A 12,000-nucleotide genomic window follows, 5' to 3' on the forward strand; every position below is an offset into this window, starting at 1 on the left:
AACCCCCCCCAAAAACCACCAAAAAAAAAGGGACGCGGTGGCATCTCCCCGGAGAAGGGACTCCAAAGGGCACCAGTGACCACGAGGTGGGGGGTTGGGGACACGTCACGCCGCAGCTTGGGGGGGGGGGAAGGAGGGGGGGGGTTTACATGGCGGCCGTGGGGCCGGCGGTGGGGGGCGGCGGAGGTGGGGGGCGGTGGAAGTGGGTCTCCTTGTAGACGAACCAAGAGGCGCCGAGCCAAAGGATCAAGTTGAGGAAACCGAAGATCTGGCAGAGGGAAGAGGGGCAACGGTCAACCCCCCCCCCCCCAAAATCCCGCCCCACAACCGGGCCTCGGTTTCCCCCCCACCCCCCCCCAACTCTGCCTCAGTTTCCTCATATCTCTCTTCCCCCCCCCCCCCCCCCCCCCCAGTCCTCCTCCCCACCACCTCCACGGTTGAGGTTGAACCTCGGTTCCTCAAAGAGGTTCCTCAAAGAGGTTCCTCGACCACCTCACCTCCGAGAGGTCCCTCGACCACCCCCCCCCCCCGCCTCAGTTTCCCCATATCTCTCTTCCCCCACCCCCCCCCACCCCCCCCTCCCCCCTACCTCCACGGTTGAGGTTGAACTTCGGTTCCTCAAAGAGGTTCCTCGACCACCTCACCTCGCAGAGGTCCCTTGACCACCCCACCCCACCCCCCCCCCACCCCGCCTCAGTTTCCCCCCCCGCCGAGGACCCACCACGGAGACATTGAGGGACCCCATGGGGGTGACCCCCCCGGGGAAACAGGTGACGGCGGGGAGGTGGCAGTTGGGCAGGGGGGCGGCCGTCGAGGTCTTGACGTCCGTCAGGGCCTTGGCCCACGCCGAGGAGCTCACCAGCCACAGGAAGGAGAAGGCCACGGTGGCCAAGAAGTCCTGGGGGAGGGGGGGTGGGGGGGTGGAGTTAGGGGGGACCCCAGAAAACGAGGTGAGGGGCCGGGAGGGGGGATGTGGGGCGGGGAGAGGGCGGGGTTGGCGTGGGGCGCCCCAAAAGCTGGGGGCAGGAGAGGACAATGGTGGTGGACTCGGAGTCTCTGGGGGGTGGAGAAGACAACTGTGGTGGACCCCGAGCCCCACGGATCCGGGGGGCACCCCAAAACCTGGGGGGCAGACAGGACAATCGTGGTGGACCCTGAGCCCCACGGGCACCCCAAGACCTGGGGGGCGGAGAGGACCATCATGGTGGACCCCAAGCCCCACAGACCTGGGGGGCACCCCAAAACCTGGGGGGTGGAGAGGACAATCGTGGTGGACCCCGAGCCCCACGGACACCCCGGGGGGGGGGGGGGTGTGGGGTGGGGATTAAACCCCCCCCAAAAAAGGGGGCGGGGCACTTACCCCAGGTCCTGTCCGCGGCGGCAGCAGGAGATAAGTTCAGAGGTGGGTTATTGACCCCCCTCCCCCCCCCCCAAAAAATGTCCCCCACCCCCAAAAATCCCGCCCCCAGCCCCCCAACCTCCTCCCCCACCGTGGGTCCCTCACCCCACATATAGGGGGGGGCGGTTGAAGAGCAAGACTACAAGTCCCATGATGCCTTGGGGGGCCCGAAGGCTGATGGGACTCGTGGTCCAAGCAATGGGGCCACCTCGGCGAGAGAAGCCAGAGGCCGTAGGGCAACCGGGCGGTCTTCGGCCAAGCGTGGGGCAGGAGATGGGGGGGAGAAGACCTGGATGGGTGGGTGGGTGGGTGGGTGAAGAAGACCACGATGGAAAAGTGGATGGATGGAGAAGATCAGGAGGGACGGAGAAGAGCAGGAGGGATGGATGGAGAAGAGCAGGATGGACCGAAGGATGGATGGAGAACACCCGGCTGGAGAACACCCGGATGGATGGAGAAGACCAGGAGGGATGGATGGAGAAGACCAGGAGGGATGGATGGAGAAGACCAGGAGGGATGGATGGAGAACCCCAGGATGGACAGAAGAATGGATGGAGAACACCCGGATGGAGAAGACCCAGATGGATGGAGAAGACCAGGAGGAAGGGATGGAGAAGAGCAGGAAGAACAGAAGGATGGAGAACACCCGGATGGATGGAGAAGACCAGGAGAGATGGATGGATGGATGGATGGATGGATGGATGGATGGATGGATGGATGGATGGATGGATGGAGAAGACCACGAGGGACAGAAGGATGGATGGAGAAGACCCAGATGGATGGAGAAAACCAGGAGGGATGGATGGAGAAGAGCAGGAAGAACAGAAGGATGGATAGAGAAGACCCGGATGGATGGAGAAGACCCGGATGGATGGATGAAGAAAAGCAGGAAGAACAGAAGGATGGATGGAAAACACCTGGATGGATGGAGAAGACCAGGGGGGATGGATGGAGAAGACCAGGGGGGATGGATGGAGAAGACCAGGATGGACAGAAAAATGGATGGAGAGCACCTGGATGGATGGAGAAGACCAGGAGGGATGGAGAAAAGAAGGATAGATAGAAGGATGGATGGAGAAGACCTGGAGGGATGGAGAAGACCAGGAGGGATGGATGGAGATGAGAAGGATGGACAGAAGGACGGATGGAGAAGACCTGGATGGATGGAGAAGACCAGAAGAGATGGATGGATGGAGAAGAGCAGAATGGACAGAAGGATGGATGGAGAAGAGCAGGATAGACAGAAGAATGGATGGAGAACACCCGGATGGATGGAGAAGACCAGGATGGACGGGTGGAAGGGTGGAGAAGACCAAGATGGAAGGATGGACACGACCAAGATGGAAGAACAGATGGGTGGAGAACACCAGGATGGACAGAAGCATGGATAGAGAACACTCGGAAGGGTGGAGAAGACCAGGATGGACGGATAGATGGATGGAGAAGACCAGGATGGAAGAACAGATAGGTGGAGAAGACCAGGATGGACAGAAGAATGGATGGAGAACACCCGGATGGATGGAGAAGACCAGGATGGATGGGCAGAAGGGTGGAGAAGACCAGGACGGACAGAAAGATGGATGGAGAAGACCAGGACGGACAGAAAGATGGATGGAGAACACCCGGATGGATGGAGAAGACCAGGACGGACGGAGAGATGGATGGAAGACACCAGGCTAGAAGAACGGAGGAGACCAGGACCGCGTGAAAGGAGGGATGGAGAAGACCAACGTGGCCGGAAGAAGAAGACCAGGATGGACTCACCACCAAGGGCAGCTTCCCGCCCGCCCCGCGGTAGAGGTGGAGGTAGCCCAGGTAGACGCCGAGGGCGGCCATGCTGTAGAGGAAGGCGAAGACGGCCACCGTGACGAAGAACTGGGCCGAGGAGGAGAAGTCGCCGACCAGGTGGACGTCCGCCGGCCACGTCTTGTTGCAGAAGTGGGTCAAAGAGGGCGTGAAGATGGCGTGGTTCAACCTGGGGGACACCGGGAGGTTGGCTTGAGGGGGAAAGGTCTTCTCCCACCCGCGGCCCCACCGAGGTCCACCGAACCGCTCCCGGGTCTTCCCTTCTCTCAACCGTCTCCTACGGACGTTGGTTGGCCAAAGCGATGGGTCTCAGCCCAGGTCCACCTCCCTCCTCTTCAGCACCTGCCTGGGAGAAGACGTTCTCCACTTCTCCTGAACCCTCAAAAGCCCCCAAAGCCTTGCCTTGGCCAACCGTAGACCTCTCCAACCCGACTCCTCCTTCTCTTCTCCTCCCCATCCACCTCTGAGGGACCTTCTTGGACCTTCAGCCACCTCCAAACCCTTCCCCAGACCTCCATCATCCACCGCCCGTGTCCTACACCTACTAGTTGGCCAACCGTAGACCTCCCCGACCCGACTCCTCCTTCTCTTCTCCTCCCCATCCACCTCTGAGGAACCTTCTCGGACCTTCAGCCACCTCCAAACCCTTCCCCAGACCTCCCTCAGCCGCCCCCCACCTTCTCCAGCTGCCCGTTGGCCAACCGTAGACCTCCCCGACCTGACTCCTCCTTCTCTTCTCCTCCCCATCCACCTTTCAGGGACCTTCTCGGATCTTCAGCCACCTCCAAACCCTTCCCCAGACCTCCACTGGCCACCCCCCACCTTCTCCAGCTGCCCGTTGGCCAACCGTAGACCTCCCTCAAACCAAACTCCTTCTCTTCTCCTCCCCATCCACCTCTGAGAGACCTTCTCGGCCCCTCTTGGACCTTCTCCCATCTCCAAACCCACCCTAGATCTCCATCGTCCACCGCTCGTGTCCTACACCTACTAGTTGGCCAACCGTAGACCTCCCCGACCCGACTCCTCCTTCTCTTCTCCTCCCCATCCACCTCTGAGGGACCTTCTCGGACCTTCAGCCACCTCCAAACCCTTCCCCAGACCTCCACTGGCCACCGCCCACCTTCTCCAGCTGCCCGTTGGCCAACCGTAGACCTCCCTCAAACCAAACTCCTTCTCTTCTCCTCCCCATCCACCTCTGAGGGACCTTCTCGGACCTTCAGCCACCTCCAAACCCTTCCCCAGACCTCCCTTGGCCACCCCCCACCTTCTCCAGCTGCCCGTTGGCCAACCGTAGACCTCCCTCAAACCAAAGTCCTTCTCTTCTCCTCCCCATCCACCTCTGAGGGACCTTCTTGGATCTTCAGCCACCTCCAAACCCTTCCCCAGACCTCCCTCAGCCGCCCCCCACCTTCTCCAGCTGCCCGTTGGCCAACCGTAGACCTCCCCAACCTGACTCCTCCTCCTCTTCTCCTCCCCATCCACCTCTGAGGGACCTTCTCGGACCTTCAGCCACCTCCAAACCCTTCCCCAGACCTCCCTCAGCCGCCCCCCACCTTCTCCAGCTGCCCGTTGGCCAACCGTAGACCTCCCCAACCTGACTCCTCCTTCTCTTCTCCTCCCCATCCACCTTTCAGGGACCTTCTCGGACCTTCAGCCACCTCCAAACCCTTCCCCAGACCTCCCTCGGCCACCCCCCACCTTCTCCAGCTGCCCGTTGGCCAACCGTAGACCTCCCCGACCTGACTCCTTCTTCTTTTCTCCTCCCCATTCACCTTTCAGGGACCTTCTCGGACCTTCAGCCACCTCCAAACCCTTCCCCAGACCTCCCTTGGCCACCCCCCACCTTCTCCAGCTGCCCGTTGGCCAACCGTAGACCTCCCTCAAACCAAACTCCTTCTCTTCTCCTCCCCATCCACCTCTGAGAGACCTTCTTGGCCCCTCTTGGACCTTCATCCATCTCCAAACCCACCCTAGATCTCCATCGTCCACCGCTCGTGTCCTACACCTACTAGTTGGCCAACCGTAGACCTCCCCGACCCGACTCCTCCTTCTCTTCTCCTCCCCATCCACCTCTGAGGGACCTTCTCGGATCTGCAGCCACCTCCAAACCCTTCCCCAGACCTCCACTGGCCACCCCCCACCTCCTCCAGCTGCCCGTTGGCCAACCGTAGACCTCCCTCAAACCAAACTCCTTCTCTTCTCCTCCCCATCCACCTCTGAGGAACCTTCTCGGACCTTCAGCCACCTCCAAACCCTTCCCCAGACCTCCACTGGCCACCCCCCACCTTCTCCAGCTGCCCGTTGGCCAACCGTAGACCTCCCCAACCCGACTCCTCCTTCTCTTCTCCTCCCCATCCACCTTTGAGGGACCTTCTCGGACCTTCAGCCACCTCCAAACCCTTCCCCAGACCTCCCTCGGCCACCCCCCACCTCCTCCAGGCTCTGATTGGCCGACGGAGGACCCGGACCGCCCATCACCGCCTCACCTCCCCCTCCTCCAATCAGGATGGAGGACGGGAGCTCACCGGAAGGGGTAGGCGAAGGAGGCGGTGACGGTGGTGTTTGATTGGCCGTTGCAGCTGATCCGGAAGGAGACGGAACCCCCGTAACCCCCGCAGGTGGCGAAGGCGAAAATGGAGAAAAACTGGGGGGGGGGGAAGCGGGAAAAAAAAAAAAGCAAAAAAACCAACATTTTCACCCCCAAAAATATTAAAAAAAAAAAAAAAATCCCCCTAAAAACCGACTTATCGGGGGCAAAAAGAGGCGAAAAAAAGAGATTTTTAATTTCACTTTTTCATTTCATTTTCGCTTTCATTCGGGTTTTTAAATCCAAAGGGCCGGGGGGGGGGGGGGGGGGGGAATGGGGGGGGGAAACGGGGGGGAAGCAGGATTTTGGGGAAATAAAAGTAAAAAGAGCGACGAAAGGGAAAAAAAACAAACAAAACCTTACCGAAAGCGCCCCAAATTTGAATTCTTAGAGCGAAACCGCCCCAGAACCGCGATTCTTTTTTAATTTTAATATTTCCGTTTGTTTTTTTTTATTTGGGTGAGAAAAAATGGGGGGGGGGGGGGAGGAGGGGGAAAAAAAAAGGGATTTTTAACAAATAAAAGCCCAAGGAATAATTAAGAGGAAAAAAAAACAACAACAAAAAAAAAAAACCAAACAAAAAAAACAACCCATCCCGAAACGGCCAAAATTTGGAATTCCGGGAAAGCAAAACCAGCCGGAAAAAGGCGTTTTTAGGTTTTAATTTCGCGTTTTTTTTTTTTTTATTTGGGTCCAACGTCATTTTATTTTTAGCTTTTTCCTATTTAAATTTAAATTCCTCGGGGGAAAACAGGGGAAAAAAAAAAATCAATGAAAAAAACCCCCAAAAAACCAAAAAAAACACCCCCCAACGAACAAAGCCAAAAAGCGACGATTAAAGCCCCCCCCCCCAAAAAGAAAAACCCCCCAAAAACTGCCCAAAATTTTCAATTTTTTTTTGGGAGGGGGAAAAAGAGGCAGAAAAGGGTCCCTTTGGCTTTTAATTTTTTCCAATTTTTTTTTTTTTTTTCCTTTTTGATTTAGATTTTAAAAATCCAAACTGTCGGAAAAGAGACGATTTCACCCCGATAAAACCGGAACGTGCCGACAATTAACTCCATTTTAAAGGTTTTTCTAATTAACCTAAATCGCCCCTTTTTCCATTTTCTTTAAAATCGTAATTTAGAATTTTAAAAATTCACGCGATTTTTGACTCCATCTTTCAAATCGCCCTTAAATTTTTCGTCTAATTTTTACCTTCCGCAAGGCGTTTCCCGCCTCGAATTTTTTATTTGCTTTTCGAGCGGCATTTTCTGATTTTCCCCTTTTTTTAAAAAAAAAAAATCTCATTCGCGTTTTTAATTTTAATGTCAGAGCTTTTTGGGTTTTTTCAATTGTTATTTTTTAACCGTAAAAACGAACCTCATCGAGGCTGAGCTTCAGGAAGGCTCCCAGTTCCCTCCCAGTTCCTCCCAGTGCCCCCCCCCCCCGCCCCAACCACCCAGGAACACCCCAGTGCTCCCAGTATCCTCCCAGTAACCCCTGCCCCCCCCCCCGGTATATCCCAGTCCCTCCCAGTAACCCCCAGTGCCCCCCCCAGCCCTCCCCAGTATATCCCACTCCCTCCCAGTAACCCCCAGTGCCCCCCCCCGCCCTCCCCAGTATATCCCAGTCCCTCCCAGTAACCCTCAGTGCCCCCCCCCGCCCTCCCCAGTATATCCCAGTCCCTCCCAGTAACCCCCAGTGCCCCCCGTCCCCTCCCACTATATCCCAATGCCCCCCCCCGGCCCTCCCCAGTATATCCCAGTCCCTCCCAGTAACCCCCAGTGCCCCCCGTCCCCTCCCACTATATCCCAGTGCCCCCCCCCGGCCCTCCCCAGTATATCCCAGTCCCTCCCAGTAACCCCCAGTGCCCCCCGTCCCCTCCCAGTCTATCCCAGTGCCCCCCCCAGCCCTCCCCAGTATATCCCAGTCCCTCCCAGTAACCCCCAGTGCCCCCCGTCCCCTCCCAGTCTATCCCAGTGCCCTCCCAGCCCCCCCTCCAGTCCCTCCCAGTATGTCCCAGTCCCTCCCAGTCCCCGCTCCGGCCCCTCCCAGTCCCTCCCAGTCTACCCCAGCCCCTCCCAGCCTGCCCCAGCCCCTCCCAGTATATCCCAGTCCCTCCCAGTATATCCCAGTCCCTCCCAGTAACCCCCAGCCCCCCCGCCCAGGCCCTGCCAATCCCCTCCCGGTCCATCCCAGTTCCCCCCCCGCCCAGTCCCTCCCAGTCCCCCGTGTCCGTCCCCCCCCCCCTCCAGGGCTATCCCAGCCCCTCCCAGCAACCCCCAGTCCCTCCCAGCAACCCCCAGCCCCCCTCCCAGTACATCCCAGTGCCCCCAGTCGCACGCACCCACTGCAGGCCCCGCACCAGCCCCAGCGGCTCCTTGGCGGGGCCCAGCTCCAGCCGCGGGCCCGACATCTTTCCTCCGGCCGGCGCGGCGGAAGTGACGTCAGCGCGCCCGGACGGAAGGGGCGGGGGAAGCGCCGGCGCCGGGGCAGCCAATCGGGAAGCGCCGTTTCGTTCGCCGGGCGGGCCACGCCCCCCTCGCCCACTCCCGAGGCCTCGCCCCCGCGCTCATTTCCATAGCCCCGCCCCTCCCCCGCTCATTTGTATACCCCGTGCCGCGCGCCCCGTTCGTTTCCCTACCCCCCGCCCTTCTCATTTGCATATCCGACCACGCCCACGCCCGCCCTCACAGGGGCGCTCCCCCGCCCGCGCGCGTTCCTCTCATTTGCATAGCCACGCCTCCCCGGCATCTCATTTACATACCACCCCCCCACGTGCGCGGCGCAGCTCGTGTCTGCGATTTGCATAGACACGCCCCCCCGAGGGGGCGTGCCCTCATTTGCATAATGCGGTCAGACCCTCGCTGCTTCGCATAATACGCCTCACCCCCCCCCCCATAAAACCTCATTTGCATAATCAAACCGCTTTATTGGCAGGCAGAGCGGAGCTCATTTGCATGACCACACCTCCCGTTTCAACTCATTTGCATAACAGACCACGCCCCCCCCCAATCCCACACCAACCCCCGCCTCGGGGGGGGGGGGGAGGGTTGTGCGGTGGCTACGAGGGGGCGTGGCCACCCAACGGCCACACCCCATTCGCAGGCCACGCCCATTCCGGGCCCCGCCCTGCCCCACCCGGGCCCCGCCCTCTCAGAAGTCCCAGATGTTGAGGGCCCCTCGCACCCGCCCCAGCCCCCGCACCCGCCGCCGCCCCGCCCCCCCGGCCCCGCCCACCACCTCCACCTCGGCCACGCCCACCCCGTGGCCACCGGCCCCGTGGCCACCGCCCCCAGGACAACAAGCCCCGTGGCCACCGGCCCCACGGCCACCACCCTGGGGGCCGTCACCCCCAGGGCCACCACCAGCCCCGTGGCCACCAGCCCCACAACAACAACAAGCCCCGGGGTCATCATCCTCGCGGCCACCACCCCCGTGACCACTAGCCCCAGGGCCACCACCTCCACGGTCGCCACCCTGATGGCCACCAGCCCCGTGGCCACCACCCCCGCGACAACAAGCCCCAGGGCCACCACCTCCACGGTCGCCACCCCGATGGCCACCAACCCCAGGGCCACCAGCCCCGTGCCCATCCCCCCAGTAGCCACCAGCCCCGCGACAACAAGCCCTACGGCCACCGCCCTCGCCGCCACCCCCCTCCGCCCCCCCATCCCCACAACCCTCCCTCCCCCCGCCCCCGCGGCCGCCCCCCTCCGCGTCCCAATAGCCACCGAGGCCGGTAGCCAACTCCACCGACCGCTTGCCCAACCCCAAACGCGGTAGCCCCTTCTCCAAGGAAGCCAAGAGGACGCAAGCCTTGCAGAGGGGTTGGCTAGCGGCGAACCCGCAGCGTTTACAGGCCCCTAACGTTTTGGTAGCCACCTCGGCCGCTACGGTTAACCGGCGACCCGAATGACCCAAGGCGGCTACCGTACTAGGCCGGGTGGCTTCTAAATCCTTGAGGAGGGTCCTGGCGTGGCCACGGTAGGCGTGGGGCGCGTAGACGCACTCGGTGCTGAAGTAGTCCAAGCCTTTGAAGTGGGCGTAAAGGACTATCTCCTTCTCGTAGGCGTGTCTCAAGGGCTTGCACCGGGGCACCGCTGGCCACGGGGTGGCCACCGGGAGCCGAGGGACCTCACGGTGGCCATCGGGAACCCAGGCGGCCACGGGGTGTCCGGAAACGGCCGGCGAGATCTCGTCGCCGGGCTCGAGGGGGTCGGAGGCCAAGGGAAGCTCGGCGGAGGTTGCGGCGGCCACCTTCGGGGCGGAGGTAGCCACAGAGGCTTTCGTGGTGGTCTCCACGGGGTTCGGGGTGGCCACGGAGGTCGTGGGAACCTGCGCGGTGGTCCCCGCCGGGTTCGCGGTGGTCCCCGTGAAGTTCTTGGTGGTCTCCGTGGGGTTCGTGGTGGCCGCAGAAGCCGCAGGAACCTTGGTGGTGGTCTCCATGGAGCTCTCGGTGGCCTCCAGGGACTTCGTGGTAGCCACGGAGGCCGCAGGAACCTTCGTGGTGGTCTCCATGGAGCTGTCGGTGGTCTCCATTGGGCTTTCGGTGGTCCCCATGGGGTTCGTGGTGGCCACAGAAGCCGCAGGAACCTTCGTGGTGGTCTCCATGGAGCTCTTGGTGGCCTCCATGGGGTTTGTGGTGGCCACAGAAACGGCAGGAACCTTTGCGGTGGTCCCCATGGAGCTCTTGGTGGCCTCCATGGGGTTTGGGGTGGCCGCAGAAGCCGCAGCAACCTTCGTGGTGGTCTCCATGGAGCTCTCGGTGGCCTCCAGGGGCTTCGTGGTAGCCACGGAGGCCGCAGGAACCTTCGTGGTGGTCTCCATGGGGTTTGTGGTGGTCCCCATGGAGCTCTTGGTGGTCTCCATTGGGGTTTTGGTGGTCCCCATGAAGTTCTTGGTGGTCTCCATGGCGTTTGGGGTGGCCTCCGTTGGGGCCACGGTGGCCACAGAGGCCGCAAGAACCTTCGTGGTGGCCTCCATGAGGTTCTCAGTGGTCCCCTGGGAGCTCTTGGTGGCCTCCAGAGGCTTCGTGGTAGCCACGGAGGCCGCAGGAACCTTCGTGGTGGTCTCCATGGGGTTTGTGGTGGTCCCCATGGAGCTCTTGGTGGTCTCCATCGGGGTTTTGGTGGTCCCCATGAAGTTCTTGGTGGTCTGCATGGGGTTTGGGGTGGCCTCCGTTGGGGCCACGGTGGCCACAGAGGCCGCAGGAACCTTCGTGGTGGTCCCCATGGGGTTCTCGGTGGTCCCCATGGGGTTCTCGGTGGTCCCCGCGAGGTTCTTGGTGGCCCCCGCGAGGTTCTTGGTGGCCACGGACTTTTTGGAGACGTTCCTGGGGCTTACGGCGCTTTTGGCGGCTTCCCCTGGGGCCGTGGTGGCCTCAGCGGCCCCGGTGGCCTCGGTGGCCTCGGTAGCCACCCCGGTGGCCTCGGTAGCCGCTCGCCGGAGCCGGGCCACGTCCCCGCGCAGGAAGTTCATCAGCACGGTCTCGGCGATGTCATCCGCGTTGTGACCTGGGGGGGAGGACGCGGCTCAGCGGGGCTGGGGGGCAGGACCACTCCCAGTGCCCTCCCAGTCCCTCCCAGTATAGCCCAGTGCCCTCCGGTTCCCCCCCCAGTCCCCTCCCAGTGCCCTCCCAGTCCCTCCCAGTATAGCCCAGTGCCCTCCGAACGGTCCCCAGTGCTTCCCAGTCCCCACCAGTCCACTCCCAGCCCCTCCCAGTGCCCTCCCAGTGCCCTCCCAGTCCCTCCCAGTATAGCCCAGTGCCCTCCGGGTCCCCCCCAGTCCCCTCCCAGTCCCCTCCCACTGCCTCCCAGTCCCCACCAGTCCACTCCTAACCTCTCCAACCCCTTCCCAGTGCCTCCCAGTCCCCTCCAGTGCCCTCCCAGTGCTTCCCAGTTCACTTCCATCGCCACCCAGTCCTTCCCAGTGCCTCCCAGTCCCCTCCACTCTCCTCCCAGTCCCCTCCAGTGCCCTCCCAGTGCTTCCCAGTCCACTGCCGTCACCTCCCAGCCCTTCCCAGCGCTTCCCAGTCTCCTCCAGTGCCCTCCCAGTGCTTCCCAATCCACCTCCATCATCTCCCAGCCCTTCCCAGTGCCTCCCAGTCCCCTCCACTGCCCTCCCAGTGCCTCCCACTCCACTTCCATCGCTTCCCAGCCCTTCCCAGTGCCTCCCAGTGCCCTCCAGTGCCCTCCCAGTGCCTCCCAGTCCCCCCCCACCGCCT

The 12,000-nt window shown here is 61.6% G+C and overlaps 2 protein-coding genes across 3 annotated transcripts; both read right to left on the minus strand.

Moving 5' to 3' along the window:
• On the minus strand, nucleotides 1–8,221 carry LOC141736803 (synaptophysin-like protein 1). 2 transcript variants are annotated; one of them, XM_074571377.1, is made up of 5 exons: nucleotides 8,122–8,221; nucleotides 5,731–5,849; nucleotides 3,164–3,374; nucleotides 722–898; nucleotides 1–268 (listed from the first exon to the last, which is right to left on the minus strand). In XM_074571377.1, exons 1-5 carry the CDS (start codon nucleotides 8,188–8,190, stop codon nucleotides 146–148), a joined length of 699 nt encoding a protein of 232 aa, XP_074427478.1. In that variant the 5' UTR covers nucleotides 8,191–8,221; the 3' UTR covers nucleotides 1–145. The 2 variants fall into 2 exon arrangements, with proteins under 2 accessions (XP_074427478.1, XP_074427479.1); XM_074571378.1 differs by lacking the exon at nucleotides 5,731–5,849 and adding an exon at nucleotides 6,990–7,056 and having other exon boundaries at nucleotides 8,122–8,200.
• A 470-nt stretch (nucleotides 8,222–8,691) lies between these two features.
• CTU1 (cytosolic thiouridylase subunit 1) lies at nucleotides 8,692–11,290 on the minus strand (the record flags this gene model as incomplete). Its single annotated transcript, XM_074571376.1, has 1 exon — nucleotides 8,692–11,290. A coding segment is annotated over one exon (2,360 nt), but the record flags the coding sequence as incomplete, so codon positions are not given.
• Between the last annotated feature and the right edge of the window lie 710 nt (nucleotides 11,291–12,000).

Source organism: Larus michahellis, unplaced genomic scaffold (genome assembly GCF_964199755.1).
Source record: "Larus michahellis unplaced genomic scaffold, bLarMic1.1 SCAFFOLD_609, whole genome shotgun sequence".
NCBI classification, from domain to species: domain Eukaryota; kingdom Metazoa; phylum Chordata; class Aves; order Charadriiformes; family Laridae; genus Larus; species Larus michahellis.

Excerpts from the sequence above, each read along its gene's own strand:
- LOC141736803 (XM_074571377.1), bottom strand. The coding sequence starts at position 8,190 with ATGTCGGGCCCGCGGCTGGAGCTGGGCCCCGCCAAGGAGCCGCTGGGG. Across the intron at positions 3,375-5,730 it reads TCCTTCGCCTACCCCTTCCG|GTTGAACCACGCCATCTTCA; the intron begins GTGAGCTCCCGT and ends GGTGTCCCCCAG. Across the intron at positions 269-721 it reads GGTCCCTCAATGTCTCCGTG|ATCTTCGGTTTCCTCAACTT; the intron begins GTGGGTCCTCGG and ends TCCCTCTGCCAG.